Source organism: Mesoplodon bidens (genome assembly GCF_964165515.1).
Source record: "Mesoplodon bidens genome assembly, chromosome: 17".
Taxonomy (NCBI): domain Eukaryota; kingdom Metazoa; phylum Chordata; class Mammalia; order Artiodactyla; family Ziphiidae; genus Mesoplodon; species Mesoplodon bidens.
The window spans coordinates 18,884,272-18,899,439 of record NC_138174.1 but is presented as its reverse complement, the minus strand read 5'-3'; the positions used below and the strand labels follow the sequence as shown (position 1 = coordinate 18,899,439).

Sequence of the window (15,168 nt, the reverse complement as noted above, 5' to 3'; positions counted from 1 at the left end):
CAGCGAGTGGGGGCTACTCTTCGTTGCGCTGCGCGGGCTTCTCATTACAGTGGCTTCCCTTGTTGCAGAGCATGGGCTCTAGGCACATGGGCTTCAGTAGTTGTGGCTCACGGTCTCAGTAGTTGTGGCTCACGGGCTCTAGAGAGCAGACTCAGTAGTTGTGGCGCACGGGCTTAGTTGCTCCGCGGCATGTGGGATCTTCCTGGACCAGGGCTCGAACCTGTGTCCCCTGCATTGGCAGGTGGATTCTTAACCACTGCGTCACCAGGGAAGTCCCTGGAATAAATCTTTTTGAGAGATGGAGGAAGGGGAAAGACTTGCTAAAAAAGTTTGCCTGGATTTAATTTCATACTCTTTAATTATCTCTGTCTGTTGCCCTGTTTAATTGATATTCTTTGTACTTTTATAAAATTGACTGTCAAAAAATGGGTAGCAGACATCAAGAAAAAAAGATGAAGAAAGAGATAAAATAGAAATTTGAGAATTAGTGATTTTTAGGACAGTGTATATGTTGATCTCTGGAAAATGCTGCTATTTAAGAAATACTGTTGATCATTAAATAATCTGGTTGATTTAAATATGTTCTGTGTCCTTAAATTTGTCCATTTGTTCTTTTTAATTTGGAATTTATTTCTTAGAAGTCATGTTATAAATGGATGATTTGGTTTTCAGGATAGCTCAAAAGAGCTTTTTAAAAACAATTTCCCTTAGGATTACCTTAAGATTCATCCACTAGGAAGCATTGTTTATAAAATCTTATATATAAAAGTTCATTCACAACTAAGAGCACCCAGGTCACATCTTCCCTCATTTGTGACATCTGTGATTAGATTTGGCATGCAGGCATTAAAAAGTTTGGGTGTTGGGAGATAGTTAAGATTCTGCAAGGCGATAGTAACTTAATACATTGACAAAAGACCAGGTACCTCGTTCATCAGAGGTCCAAAATTGCAGTTGCTTCAGATTCTTGCTGGCTGCATACCAGTCATAAATTAAATGTTTCTCAGTTGGGTATATGAAATTTGCTGATGTTCAATTTTCTATTTTATGTTCCTCAAATGAGTGACTGATTCTTTAAATACCAATTCTGTAATTAGGATTTATACCTCAAATTTACTTACGGTATTTCGAATGTAGAATATGAAGACAAAACTCCTTGATAAAGTAGTGTCTTACGTTCCTTTTAATGTATGGATATAATACATATATTTTCATACATTGTTTTGGTAAACTAGCTACTTGGTTGATATTTTCTTAGAAAAGATCATTTCTGAGTTCAGAACCAATCATTAGGATGCTGGAAAGGTGTTTTCCACGCCTCAAAACTTTTTTCGTCTTACTTCTTTTCCTTTGAGGGAAGTTAATATGGAAAGGAAGATGAGATAAATCATCTACTCTTTTATAAAGATGTTAAAAACAGTGGGCACAGTGTCTGCGGGGCGGGGAGGGGGGTTGTATTGTCACTCTAAGGAAACAAAAAGTGAATTCTCAGAGTTCCATAAATACAGGTTTTCTGGGTAAAGGGGAAAGAGAAAACCTTCTAAATGTATAATTTACTTTAAAGTGCAGTGCTAACAGAGGAAAATAACTTTAGTACCCTTTCTGTCCCTGTAGTTAAGATTTACCCAGGATTTGAAGTTCTGGATGAGAAAACTAATACTTATCTGTTATGTATTACTTTGTGAAGAATCTTATAAAACCTTTGACTCATCTTCCTGTTGACAAGCGGGCAACAAAAGTTTCTCGAGTGAGCACAGTAATAACTCTCTGATGACTATTTTGCTTGTATTTTAAAATAACATCCATGCTTTGAGATCTTGCTTACAGATATTTAAGCAGAGGAAAGTTCTGAGAAATCTGTTACAAACTCACTGCCCCTTTCTTCCACATCGTTAAGTTGTTAGTTGCTTTCCAACTCAAAAATACATCTTTAGAGTGCTTAATGTATTTGTTTTTTCTGAAGAATATCAAATAAAGGCACTTCAGCATCAATTGAAGAAAACATGTTTACAACATATATACTTCTCTTGGGATGTAAAGAACTATGCTTAATTTCTTCACTAGTTTTTTTTTTTTTTTAAGGATTTCTTTTGCTTTAGGTTTATCTAAAGGAAGTTATAGCTCTCTAAAGAAAATCCCCCACTGTTATTTTTTTTGAAAACAGTTTTGCTTATTTACCTTACTTACTTACTATAATTTATTTGAAGTCATTGCAGCTCAAATCCAGAGAACAGCAAAAATCAAATTTAAATCTTTAAAACAAGGAGTGTTTGTCCAAAGTTGTATTCAGGACTTGAAAGATTGAAAATGTTAAAATCAGATACATTGAATGCTAAATTTAATTATATGTCTTTCTTCTCAAGTAAAAAGAATATTTTTTTAGCTAACTTTGGAAAACTGCTTGAATTTGAAAAGAAAGATGTTGGAAAATGAAAAAGTTTCAGTGTAATTGGCGCTTTATATCTAAATTATAGCTCAAAGCAATACCTTTTTTATGTTTAGTGAAATGAAAATGTAATTGTACTTGGTTATTTGGCCCTGCAGTTTTGCTGCTTTTTATGGAAACAACTATTTCCTTACTTCATAAATTATTTTGACATACAGTAACATTTTGCCTACTTGAAATAATATATTCAGCTGTTCAGTGGCTTCAGTGGTCCAAAGATATATATTGATCACTTTCTAAGTGCCAAGTATTATAGCTCACTATCTAGGTTGCTTCTCTGATCTAAAATACTTAAAATACAGGTTATTTATTGTGATACACCTTTAAAGTGTACCTGTAATAGTATTTTTTTTAATTTACTTAGCAAAATAACATTTTGTTAGTTTCCTCCTTCTCAGTTTTTGTGGCATATATCATTTTTAAATTGGCTGCTGTTAAATGCAGAAAATGGATCAAAAGAGTAATTTTAAAACATACTATACTGTGTGGATAGCATCTGCTTTTTACGAATTGCATACAAAGACAAAATCCTAAATATTATCTCTGAGTGTGACTGCTTGAGAGCCTCAAATAGTGTCAGTATGTCATTCTACAGAACACTACTACATTCTTTACTGTTTTTTGAAAAATGCTGTAAAAACGCTTATTGAATATTTCAAATTACTCTTTCTCATTTATGTTGTTATAGTTTAAGAAACATGATTAGTAGTTTCAATTCAGATTGAAATCAAAATTAGATATATACTGAATAAAAGTATTAAACACTTAAATGAAACTTTTAATATTTGTTAATTATCCAGTATAAAATTACTAAAACATTCAAAGACCATACAGATGGTCACCACATGACTTACATCATAGTTACTTTTAGAGTTTGAACAACTTTAGGGATTTTTTTTTTTTAATGAAGAGGAAGGTATAAATCAAAATGGCTCAGAAAAATAAAATGGAGTATATACAAGAGTAGAATACATTTTAATGCTTAACACATCGAATACATTTTTTTAAAACTAAAAGCTTAAAATGTCCACATGTTTATTTTCTTTCAGAGGTGGAGAAGTAGTTGTCCAAGAAAACACTTTTCACAGTTGAAGGAACTTGGAAGTTCTGTCCCAGTGAAGTCCCAGTGGTTTTATTTAAGGCAGCTTATATTGTAGATTCATTGTCAAATATCTTATTTTTTAAGGTCTGTAGGTTATGTTGAATAAAGTTCTCTGTGCCTTGAACTTCAGAGAATCTGGAGTCGCTTCTCCTGGTAGACCAGTTTTTCATTTTTATTGAATTCTGAATCGTGTCTGACGTGAAGTAGTAAACTATAGGGTCAAAGCAACAGTTTAAAACAGCAATGCAGAGAGTGATTGGGTACATGGTCCTTACCGCTGTTGCTGCTGAGCAATTAACAAACGTCTGTGTTCTCATAAGAGAATATAAAATAAGATTGATGTTGTAAGGCACGAAACAGAAACAAAATATGACCAAATGTACAAAAATCATTCTTAAAACCTTAGTTTTGTTTATTTTGCTTCTACTTAATGTAAGAGGTTTATTTAAAGTTCTTAGCACCATACTAGAACAAGTTACGTTTAAAATTAGAGGTATAAAAAATCCCACTATTTCGATGAAAATTACAATCCTTGAGAGATATGTTTTCCATGTGGCTTCTGGGAAATTTTCAAAGCAGGCTTCTGAGGTATTGTTACCCTGAGAGTGGGTAGACTGAAAAAAAACTGCTGGTGCACTTCCTCCCATCACAGTTAACCATACAACAATGCAAACGATTTTTGCATTTCGTTTGGTTCTTAGAGTCTTTGACTTAAATGGGTAGACGATTGCCAGAAATCGGTCGGCACTAATACAGGTTAAGAACAGAATGCTTCCGTACATGTTGGTATAAAACAGCATCACTGAAATTTTACAAAGTAAATCTCCAAATGGCCAATTCCGTGTTGCAAAGTAAAATATCCTGAAGGGTAAAGTAAAAACGAAAAGCAAGTCTGACATTGCCAAGTTAATCATATATGTTGTTGTTTCATTTCGCACTTTGAGAGTGCAGATGAAAATGTATATGGCAACACAGTTGGATATTAACCCGAGCACAAACACCATACTAAACATGCACCCATACAAAGTGTACTTAAAGGAGTCATCATAGACGCAGTGGGAGCTGTTATTGCTTACCATTATAAAGGCACGTCCAGTTTACAGTGTTGAAGTCCTTTGGTCAGCTGCAGTCTCCTTTGGTATTCAGATTGTGACCCCTTTATAACCTCCAATGTATTTGCAAATCCTTTGGGTCTTTGCGTGATTTTATAAATATTTCTTTTTCCTCCAAAAGAGACATGAAATTTGTTGCTGTAAAGTTTCCACTTGGTTCTTCAATAAGAAAATATTTTCATTTTCAAATCTCCAGAAAATCCGTGATTCCAGGGCTACGTTTAAAAAACGCAGTCAGTGAAGCCAACCCATTGGATTATAAATTTTAAATAAAAGCTGTGTTCTGAGGTGGAAGAAAACTATTCGTCTGGTAAACTTCTGTTTCAGTTGTTAAGATGAATATTCCAAAAGGAAAGTTTCTTTATGCTCCAGAATGTTTAAGCTAAAGTTAGCAATCTTATTTTGCTTTTCAACGCAAAGTTTCAGAGACTTAAACATTCCCAGTTCGGTCTCATTTACTTCTTGCTCCTTCTAAATGAAGTTTTCCTCTTCCGTATTCCTGCAGTGGACCCCAGATGGTGGTAAGCAGAGGAGTCTTTCAAAGGTTCCGAAATAAATTCCTAAGCGTGTTAGCTCTTGCTGAATCGAGGCCTTTTCCTCGGTTACCAGCTGTATTGTGAGATGGGCTTTCTCTGAAGAGAAAAAGAAAGAAAGCCGTGCTAGATTTGTAATATGACATCACAGGAAGAAGAGGCTGGACTTGGACAAAGAAAGGTTTCAGCCCAGTTTGTTTGCAGTTCCTTTAATCTGATAACGTGTCTGCTGGGAATACACCTAGGAGGCTTGCAAAGGGCCACTGACTGTTCAGCTGAGCAGTCTGCCCATTACCTCTTTTTATGCAGAAATGCCTCTGGAATGTTGGCCACCTCTCAGGGAGTTTTCTTTCTTTCTTTTTTTCTTTTTCTTTTTATTCTTTCTTTCTTTTTGGTAGTAGTAATTGAGAGAGGACAAAAATCAGTATGTGATTGCTTTTGTGTTTGGGATATGACTTTTTTTTGGAACTAAAATGTGTATGTGTATTTATAAACTGAAATTGTTAGTGATATCTTAATATGACATTTTAAAAATCTGTTTACTGACTGTAAAAGAGAGAAATTGAATAGTTAGTTATAAAAAGAATTTGAGTTGAGAGACCAAGTTTTGCCACCCTTGGCTTCTGTTTTTCATAATTGCTCCTCAAGATTTAATTTAATTCCCATGACTGTGAGTGGCTCCAATCCTGGATCTCTTTACTTTTTGATAAACAATTTTCTCACATTCTTACCTCTTTCCTATAAAATTAAATTAATATTTTATAGCACTTCCAATTTTTTAAATCACTTCCACCAAAGAATAAATTTTATTTTATTTTTTTATAAATTTATTTATTTATTTATTTTTGGCTGCATTGGATCTTCATTGCTGTGTGCAGGCTTTCTCTAGTTGCAGCGAGCGGGGGGCTACTCTTCATCATGGTGTGCGTGCTTCTCATTGCGGTGGCTTCTCTTGTTGCAGAGCACGGGCTCTAGGCGCGTGGGCTTCAGTAGTTGCAGCATGCGGGCTCAGTAATTGTGGCGCACGGGCTCAGTAGTTGCGGCTCATGGGCTCTAGAGCACAGACTCAGTGGTTGTGGCGCATGGGCTTAGTTGCTCTGCAGCATGTGGGATCTTCCCAGACCAGGGCTCGAACCCATGTCTCCTGCATTGGCAGGCGGATCAAAGAATAAATTTTAAAATGTTTATGTTTGGTGTGGTATTAATCTTACAGAACAAAATTGTGTCTTATTAAACAAAAAAAATTTTCCCTAAATTCATTGAAATAAATTTTGGAAAATAAAAGTTATACTACTTGGCTAAGTTTTAGGTTTGGAATTTTAATTCCCTCCAGCCCTCCCTTTACCCCTCTTAATATGACATTAACTATGTATTGGAATATGGGTCAGATTTTGTTTTCATTTAAAAGCTCATGTGAGTGGTTTCTCTCTTATATATTTAAAGTATACTCATTTTTTAAAGCCCAAAGAAATCAGAAGAAAGTATGTGTGGGAAAGGGGTAGTTGAATGTAGATGTTATTTCCTCAGGGATTGAGGATATCACAACCTGTGGACACATACATGTTTCTTTTATTTTAAATTACCATTTTTCAGAAAAGGCTATATCCAGTTGTGGTTTACTGTTATTATTTTCTAGTTTGGTTTCATTTGGGCTGAAGCCCTTCCTTTCGGGTATCAATTAAGGAAATTTGAGAAATTTAAGAGCAATTTATTTTTCTTTCATAAATTACTTAGCTAATTTTAAACTAATATTTTTCAGTAACGTGTTTTGTTCTGATTTTGTACCTTTTTAATTTGGGCTTCACTCTCATGCTTAGCAACTTTTGTTGTTTGTTGATGAATCCCCCCTGAATTATAATCTATTTTTGTTGTTTTGACTAGGAAATTTACCTATAATCAAGTGACACAAAAAAATATGAGTATTACTTACAACCAGTAAACTTAAAACCTTAAAGGGCTGAATTTCTTTGTATCACGTTGGTATGGAAAAGAGGTAGTGTGTGTTCATATAAGGAGACAGGTGGAAACCTAGAGTGAACAGTATTGAGGAGAGTAGTTAATGAGCTTGTATTCTCACTGGAGAAAAAATTCTGTTATAGTTCCTCAGTAATCGACTTTCAGATTGATAATCTCTTCTCTAGTCATCATTAAATAATTAAATTTAAGCAGTTATATGCCCTGACTTTGTTTACTTTTACCTTCATTTTGAATATGGCAATGTCCCATAAAACGTATTAATTCTACATTGGAATATTCTTCCACATATTGATGATGTCATTCACTTGACTTAATACTCACTTAACTGTTCATTTGTAGTTTTTTCATGTTTGAGTTACTGGTACTTAAAAATAGATCACTGTTCGTTGAATTAAACTTTTTGTTATTATCAGTATATTAGTATACGTTTGTATTTCCAGTTTTACACAATGCTTGACCCTTGGTGGATACTCACGTGTTTGCTGAGGCATGAATTATACTGATAAACTGGAATTTTATTGAGAGTTGTTTCTACTGAGGAAGAGCAGTAGCAGAAGGGCTATCTGTTTTAACAGGAAGAAGGTCATTGAATGCTAGATTTTTCAAGACATTTAATTTGACTTCTAATTAAGGATCCAAAGTGAAATTAGATACCTTTAAAATTCCTCAGGTTAAGATTTGAGAATCGTAGAGTAACTACTTACAAAAGGGAGTTAAATGAATCCAAGAACTCGAGGATATTTAATAGTTGCTTTTGTATTTGATAGAGACCAAACCAGTTTAGTGTGAGATCTGTATACTTCTAAAAGTTAAGTCTGGGAATCAGTTGGTTTCTTGAATGAGTTTTTTTAGGGGCTGAAATAACTACAGCTGATTTGAAATTTAATGAATCTCATTATATAACTCATCACTTTCAGATTTTTATTACATCAAGAAGCCAGGTCAATAACCAGCTAGCCTATAAAGTACATGTTTTATTCATCACTATAGTAATGGTATAGTGGTGTTTTAGTTGTGTAACTAATTTTTTTGTTATCAGTTTGAGAGAGAGTATTCTGTTAACTATTATAAGTTTAAGGATATGAGTAACTTCTGAGTTCTTATCTAAACTTCTGCTACAACTGTGGCTTTGAGAAGGCAAGAAATCTGACTTTTTCCATCCCTGATTGAAAATAGGCTTTGGTCTGTCATACAGAGTGAAGTAAGTCAGAAAGAGAAAAACATATACTGTATGCTAACACATATATATGGAATCTAAAAAAAAACAAAAAAAAAAAAAAAACAAAACAGTGGTCCTGAAGAACCTGGGGGCAGGACAGGAATAAAGATGCAGACGTAGGGAATGGACTTGAGGACACAGAGAGGGAAAAGGGTAAACTGGGGCGAAGTGAGAGAGTAGCATTGACATATATACACTACCAAATGTAAAATAGATAGCTAGTGGGAAGCAGCCACATAGCACAGGGAGATCAGCTCGGTGCTTTGTGACCACCTAGAGGGGTGGGATAGGGAGGGTGGGAGGGAGACGAAAGAGGGAGGGGATATGGGGATATATGTATATGTATAGCTAATTCACTTGGATATAAAGCAGAAACTAACACCATTGTAAAGCAATTATACTCCAATAAAGATGTTAAAAAAATAAAATAAAACATGGGCAATTTTGCATCAAACAAAACAAAACAAAACAAAATAGGCTTTGTTGAACACCCGTTATAAACAAATAATGTGTAAAGTGGGCTCCTCAGCCATTCTTCCCTTCTATTCTTTTTCATATTGGTTATTTCTAGCCTTGATAGTAATACCAGTTTTATCTTGTCCCTTTTTTATTCTCTCTGCTATCTTTTTAGACTAACCCTGTCACTCTTATCTATATCGTTGTTATGGTGTCTTATCTTGTCTTACTTCTAGTCCCACCAGTTTCCCCTGCCAGACAGACACAGATCAAGTCATGAATGAATCAACTATTTATTGATTTATACCCTTCTTGCTTCCAAAAAGGATTTAAAGCAGATTATAATTTTAAAACTGTCCAAACTGATGGAACTAAATATTTAAGATTTTTATTTTATAGAAATTATACCTACATTTAAGAAGTTTAAAAAGAAAGTCAGTGTGGAACAGTTAAAGTTTTTAAATGTGAGAAATGTGAGGAAAATTATTCTAAATATTAGTCATATCCATTATCCTAAAAATTATTCATTTTGAATGTAATAAATGTTTGCAAAAAGCAATAAATAAAAATCTTAACACACAAATTCATTAACACATTAGTAAAAGAATAAAAGCCAGTACAACATGGGAAAGAGAAGGGTGGGAGGAGCAGTGTGAGAAGGGCAGAAAAATATAGGCTAAGGGGAACTGCTCCATTTGACACAGGGCAGAAAAGGAAAATATAGTAGATTATGTAGTTTTCATTTAATGAAAGAAAATGTTCCAGGGTGTCAAGGGAAAAACTGCTTTATCTCAGAAATATATTGTGAATCTTTACACATGAACCACAGCAGATTGTGTTCTAATGGTAGAACGTGTGCCCTTTCTTGTTGGCCCTCAATTTAGGAAAAGCACCCAATGTCAAATTGTGGTTCTGGGAGAATGTATTATTTGTTGGAAGATTAAGATAGTCCAAATATATGTGGTAGTTTGGTTTATGCTGAAGCAAATTTGACAATATAGTGCAAAGGATCTCACCTGAGGACCTTAAAATCGCTGAAACCCCTGTCGTATACATTCTCCTGGGAACAGGTCTTGTGGCTTTGATTAGATTCTCAAACAAGATTATGACTAAGAACAGGTAAGAAACCACAGTCTAAAGAAATGAAGGATTAGCAAATCCTGTATGCTATTCCACTGAAGTATCTGGAAATCTGAAATATTTTGAAAGTTTTTTTCTATGGATAGCCTAAAAGGAATCTTAAACTATTAGTTGCTAATGCAGATTCTTTATAAATGAAGTTAAGATGTGTGTATGTAGGCAATTAAATGTTAATCTGTGTATTTATTTATTTTTTTGGGGGGGGTTATTCTGTCCTTTTTACTTTTTAATTTATTTATTTTATTTATTTATATTTGGCTGCGTTGGGTCTTCGTTGCTGTGCGTGGTCTTTCTTTAGTTGCGGCGAGCGGGGGCTACTCTTGGTTGCAGTGCACGGGCTTCTCATTGCAGTGGCTTCTCTTGTTGTGGAGCATGGCCTCTAGGCACACGGGCTTCAGTAGTTGTGGCATGCAGGCTCAGTAGTTGTGGCTCGCGGGCTCTAGAGCGCAGGCTCAGTAGTTGTGGTGCACGGGCTTAGTTGCTCCGTAGCATGTGGGATCTTCCCAGACCAGGGCTTGAACCCGTGTCCCCTGCATTGGCAGACAGATTCTTAACCACTGCGCCACCAGGGAAGTCCTCTATTTTTATTTTAAATAGGAAAGTAAGAAAGTGTTGTGTTAAGAGCAGAAGCAGAGAATCAGAGAAGCTTAATATGCATTAACTTGACCTTTCTAGGATTCTAGCTTCTTGGCTGTACAGTGAGGGAGTTGGACTGTTCAAATGTGCTTTCCTGTTTGTATATCTGATTCCAATTCTTTGAATGCTTAAGCTTTTAGGTTGAGTTTTTTCACTCTTAGGTATAACAAATCAAGAAGTTACTTTTCATTCTTTATGTTTAAGGATTTCTAATTTTGAAACCAGTTTGTATATGTACAAGAATTATTCTTTGCTTAAGCCAGGAGTCTCATTGTATGAGAAGAACTTTGTTAATATTTTATCATGCTGTCAAGATTAAACGTTTAAAAAAGCCCTTCCTTTATATTTCTATAGCATTCTTCTATAAAAGACCTTTCTTTTCCAAAACACAAACGAGATACTATGTTCTTTTAGTATAAAATTGATCAAAGAGGAATTGTTCAAAACTTTAAAGTATTCTCTCATTAAAAGTTTCGATGGCCATAATTGGAGTTGTACCTAAAATAACGTTGAGAATATGAGATACGTAAAAAAATTGGATGAGAAAGTATGTGAAGTAAATATGTTCAAGTTTCAAAGAAAGTGTGGAACAGTGAAATTTTTAAATGTAAGAAAAATATTCTAAATTTATTTTATTCATTTTGAATGCAGCAAATGTTTGCCTTGATGAGAAGTGTTTCTTCAGGGCCTTTTTCCATCTCAAATTTATACCTATGAAAACAGTTTTCTCATTTTGGATTTTTCTGAAGCCTGTTAATGATAAATTTTCTATTTAGATTTAGAAACAAAACTTTCTCAGCTTGAGAAAATATTTATAATTTATCTTGATAGAATGTTTATTTTATATAAAAAGATCTTTTAGCCTAACAGGAAGATTTATTAAATTCTAGACAAACTTAGTATTACTATATTGATACCATTTGAAAATGATTTACCTTTAGGTCATTACTGCAAACACTTAACACTTTATGTTACTCTTTACTGGAGCATGAGTCATCTGCCCAAGTTCAAAGCATTGAATCAGATTGTAGGGTTGGGTAGGAGTAGAAGAAAGATTTAAAAGGTAATGTATAATGGTTTATAGCAAAGTAAAAGTTCTCGGGAATGATGGTTGTAGCAGGTTCAAGCAAAGAGATAAAGGAAATTAAGAGAAGCAGGAATGCGGTATAAGACTTAAAACTTGAGCAAGCATGTTTATCACTGTCAGCACTTGAGTTGTCCCTTCCTCATTTTTTCCTGTGTCTTCCTGCTCCCCATTCCTTCATCTGCCCGTCTTAAAATCTTATCCCATTTTTCTGTGGAGACCTTTCAATCTCATCAATTCCTTTTCTGTACTACCACCGTACTTAGTTAAAATGTCTCACTTTTAAGACATATTCATGCAATCAGTTAGGGTTAAAAAACAAAGAAATAATTGCAATACAGCTAACAATATGTGTTTGTACAGCATGGAGATGAGAGTCAACCAAGTCAATTAAAAGGTCTTCAGAGAAGGTGATGTCTAGAGAAGGCTAGCCTTTAAAGTTGAATAAAAGTTTCCAATTTCAAGTCTTAAAGACTAGAGCTGTGCCTGATAATAATGTCGGTATAGTCCCACTAGTATAGTCATGTCTTTCTCAACCAAAAACACAGAAAATGATTTGAGTGACTATCTCCTCAATTCTCTCAAGGATGCCTCATAACTAGTTTCACTCTAAATTCCTAGAAGAGGAATGAATATATACATTTGATTAAATTTCTTTTTTCCTTTTTTTTTTTTACAAGTGACAGATTTTTAAGATCTAGTTCCGTGAACACTATTGCAAATACATTTAAAAGCAGAAACACATCTGACTTTAAGCATTTATGTAGATGTTTTGCTTTTACCCCAGCCAGAATTCAAAGAAGAAGATTGACTCTTTAACAGATATTAATACCCAAAGGCATATGGAAGAATTAATCAGTAAGATTCTAAGCCACTAGTAATCCATTCCCAGAACATAATTTCCATGATCACTTCTTTTTATTGGTTTTGCCAGTATGTTCATTTTAATCAACTGATTTCACACTCTTGGAAATTTTGAGGATTTCCTGTCAATGCCAGATGTTACCAGTGCTGCCTCAGAAAGGTTACAAACAAAGCCCGGAATGACTGACTCTACAAAAGGACCCCCTTTAAAGCCAAGCCTTTTGTTGTTCTTGTTTTTAGCTAAACAGAAGTGGACTGTTTCAGGCTGACCAAAAAAAAAAAAAAAAAAAAGAAGTTGCTGGCTTGTTGTCCTGGTTAAATGGATAGGTAAATAGGATAAGCACATTTAAGTTATTTTTCCTGCTTATGTTATCTTTATCTTTGGTATGCTGATATTTATTTGTTTATTCAAGAGCAAGTATTTACTGAGTGCCAACTGTGTGCCAAGTGCTCCTCTAGGTGATAGATGTATAGTAGCAAATGAAACAGAATTCCTGAGCTTATATTTTATTTTGGAGAGACAGGAAATCAATAAACAATCAGTTATACAGTTGGCTGTATGGTGATAAGTTCTCTGAAGAAAAATACATTCAGGAGGAAAAAGGAGGTATTCTATATAGGGAGTTCTAGGAAGGGCCTGTTGATAAGGGGACACATGAAGAAAGACTTGAGAGAAGTGAAGGAATAAATCATGTGGGTATCTCAGAGAATTAACCTTTAACTGTTGAACAGTCTTATAAAAGGCTCGTCTCAATCTGTATTTCCAGCCTCATCTTCCATCACTTCACTCACCAGGTTCATGTCCCCAAGATTTTCATGGCAACTGGAAATCTCTAAATAGTATTTCAATTTGATAAAATTCCACATATCTGTTTCTGATTTTTGTTTTGCATGACACATCATAAACTGGGAGTTTTGTTTTGTTTTGGTTTTGGCTACTTGACAGTGTTCTTCAAGTTGAATACTTCTAGGAAACTTACTATCTTAAATTAAAAGGATCCCCAGGTCAATAGCTGCATTTCAAGTCAGATCCCACCCTGACTTCTGTGTCCCTGTGCAATTATTAGGTTTGTCTTTTTCTCTTGATGTTTTGGCTAGCACCCTATTACCTCAAGGGACTGAATTTTCTTCTGCTGAGTTCTGTTTCCCAATAGCAGTGACATCTGACAGCCTATATTAACTTGTTGATACAGCTGCCAGTTAAAAAATGTCACTTGCCACCAGGTTCTACAAGAGTTAAGTCCTTAGCCACTGTAGCTGTTGACCTTTAGCACCCCCTGAAAGGAGTTCAGGGCAGAATGAGGCACTCTGTGCTCTGGGAAAACTGGCAGAACAGTCCTTCAGATAGTTAGATGTTTTCAGGGGAAATTTTTTATGAACCTGGATTCTTGCATCTTTCCATACTTAGAAAAGCACGGAAACCATTAACTAAGATATGTGCTCCTCCTGACTAGCAGCAACCTTCTACCAAAATGTGTGCTTGGTTGCAAGTACCACCTTCGCCAAAATCACATGTATACTGACCCCTCCCCTTACCTCTTCAGAACAGTTTCTCAGAGCTGAGGGGTTATCTCCTGGGCTATAGTCATCAGTAAGACACTGAATAAACTTGACTCACAGCTTTTATGTTTGTTTTTTTGTTTGTTGTGGGGTTTTTTGGTTTTATTTTGAAATAGACACAACTAGGTCAACTTTCTTTACTTTTGTTCATTATCTATCCTACATCTGATTGAATGGACATCTAGGACCTTAAAGGTAGTTCTATCCCACTTGTCTTTTTTCCTTGATAACATGGTATCCTAAGTTTGGATCTACCTTCAGATTCTTGTCACCATGTCTGTCCTTCATAGAGCCAACTCTTGGCCTTACTCTCATTTTCTGACATGTGACCATTATCTAGCCCTACTCGTACCTGGAAACATGACCAGTTTTCTCTGACTCAACTCCATTACTTTCTAAGTACATGTGACATCATTCCATGAGCTTTGTTTTTTAAAATTTTTTTTAGGAATAAATTTTTTATTTATATTGTAGGAGAGATATTATTAAGGCTCTTAAAGAGCAATAAGAGAAATAGAATAAAATCAGCAGTAAAAAGATAATATAACTCTACTACTCTAATAAATCAGCTGTTTATAATTTTCCAGACTAAAAAACTTTTTAAATTGAGATACAATTGACATATAACATTATATTAGTTTTGGGTGTATAACAATGAGTCAATATTTGTATATATTGTGAAATGGTCACCACAGTAAGTCTGATTAACATTCATCACCATACATAGTTATAATATTTTTTCTTGTGATGAGAACATTTTTAATCTTTTAGCAACTTTCAAATATGCACTACAGTGTTATTAACTGTAGTCACCGTGCTGTATCTTACATCCATTACTTATTTATTTTATAACTAGAAGTTTGTACTTTTTGACCCCCTTCACCCTTTTTGCCCACCCTCCACCCCCTACCTCTGGCAACCCTCAATCTATTCTCTGTGTCTACAAGCTCTTTTTCTTTTTTTTTAACCCACATATAAGTGAGGTTGTACTGTACGCTCATCCCTTGGTGTCTGCAGGGGATTGGCTCCAGGATCCCTG

At 34.8% G+C, this 15,168-nt stretch overlaps 2 protein-coding genes across 4 annotated transcripts in view; one reads left to right on the top strand and one right to left on the bottom strand.

Annotated features, from left to right (window-relative positions):
* Window positions 1–15,168, top strand: part of RB1 (RB transcriptional corepressor 1) — a 132,875-nt gene that overhangs the window by 85,571 nt on the left and 32,136 nt on the right. The window lies entirely within an intron of this gene.
* Window positions 2,927–5,610, bottom strand: LPAR6 (lysophosphatidic acid receptor 6). The gene has a single exon (XM_081214868.1). It carries the CDS (start codon window positions 4,625–4,627, stop codon window positions 3,593–3,595), a length of 1,035 nt encoding a protein of 344 aa, XP_081070994.1. The 5' UTR covers window positions 4,628–5,610; the 3' UTR covers window positions 2,927–3,592.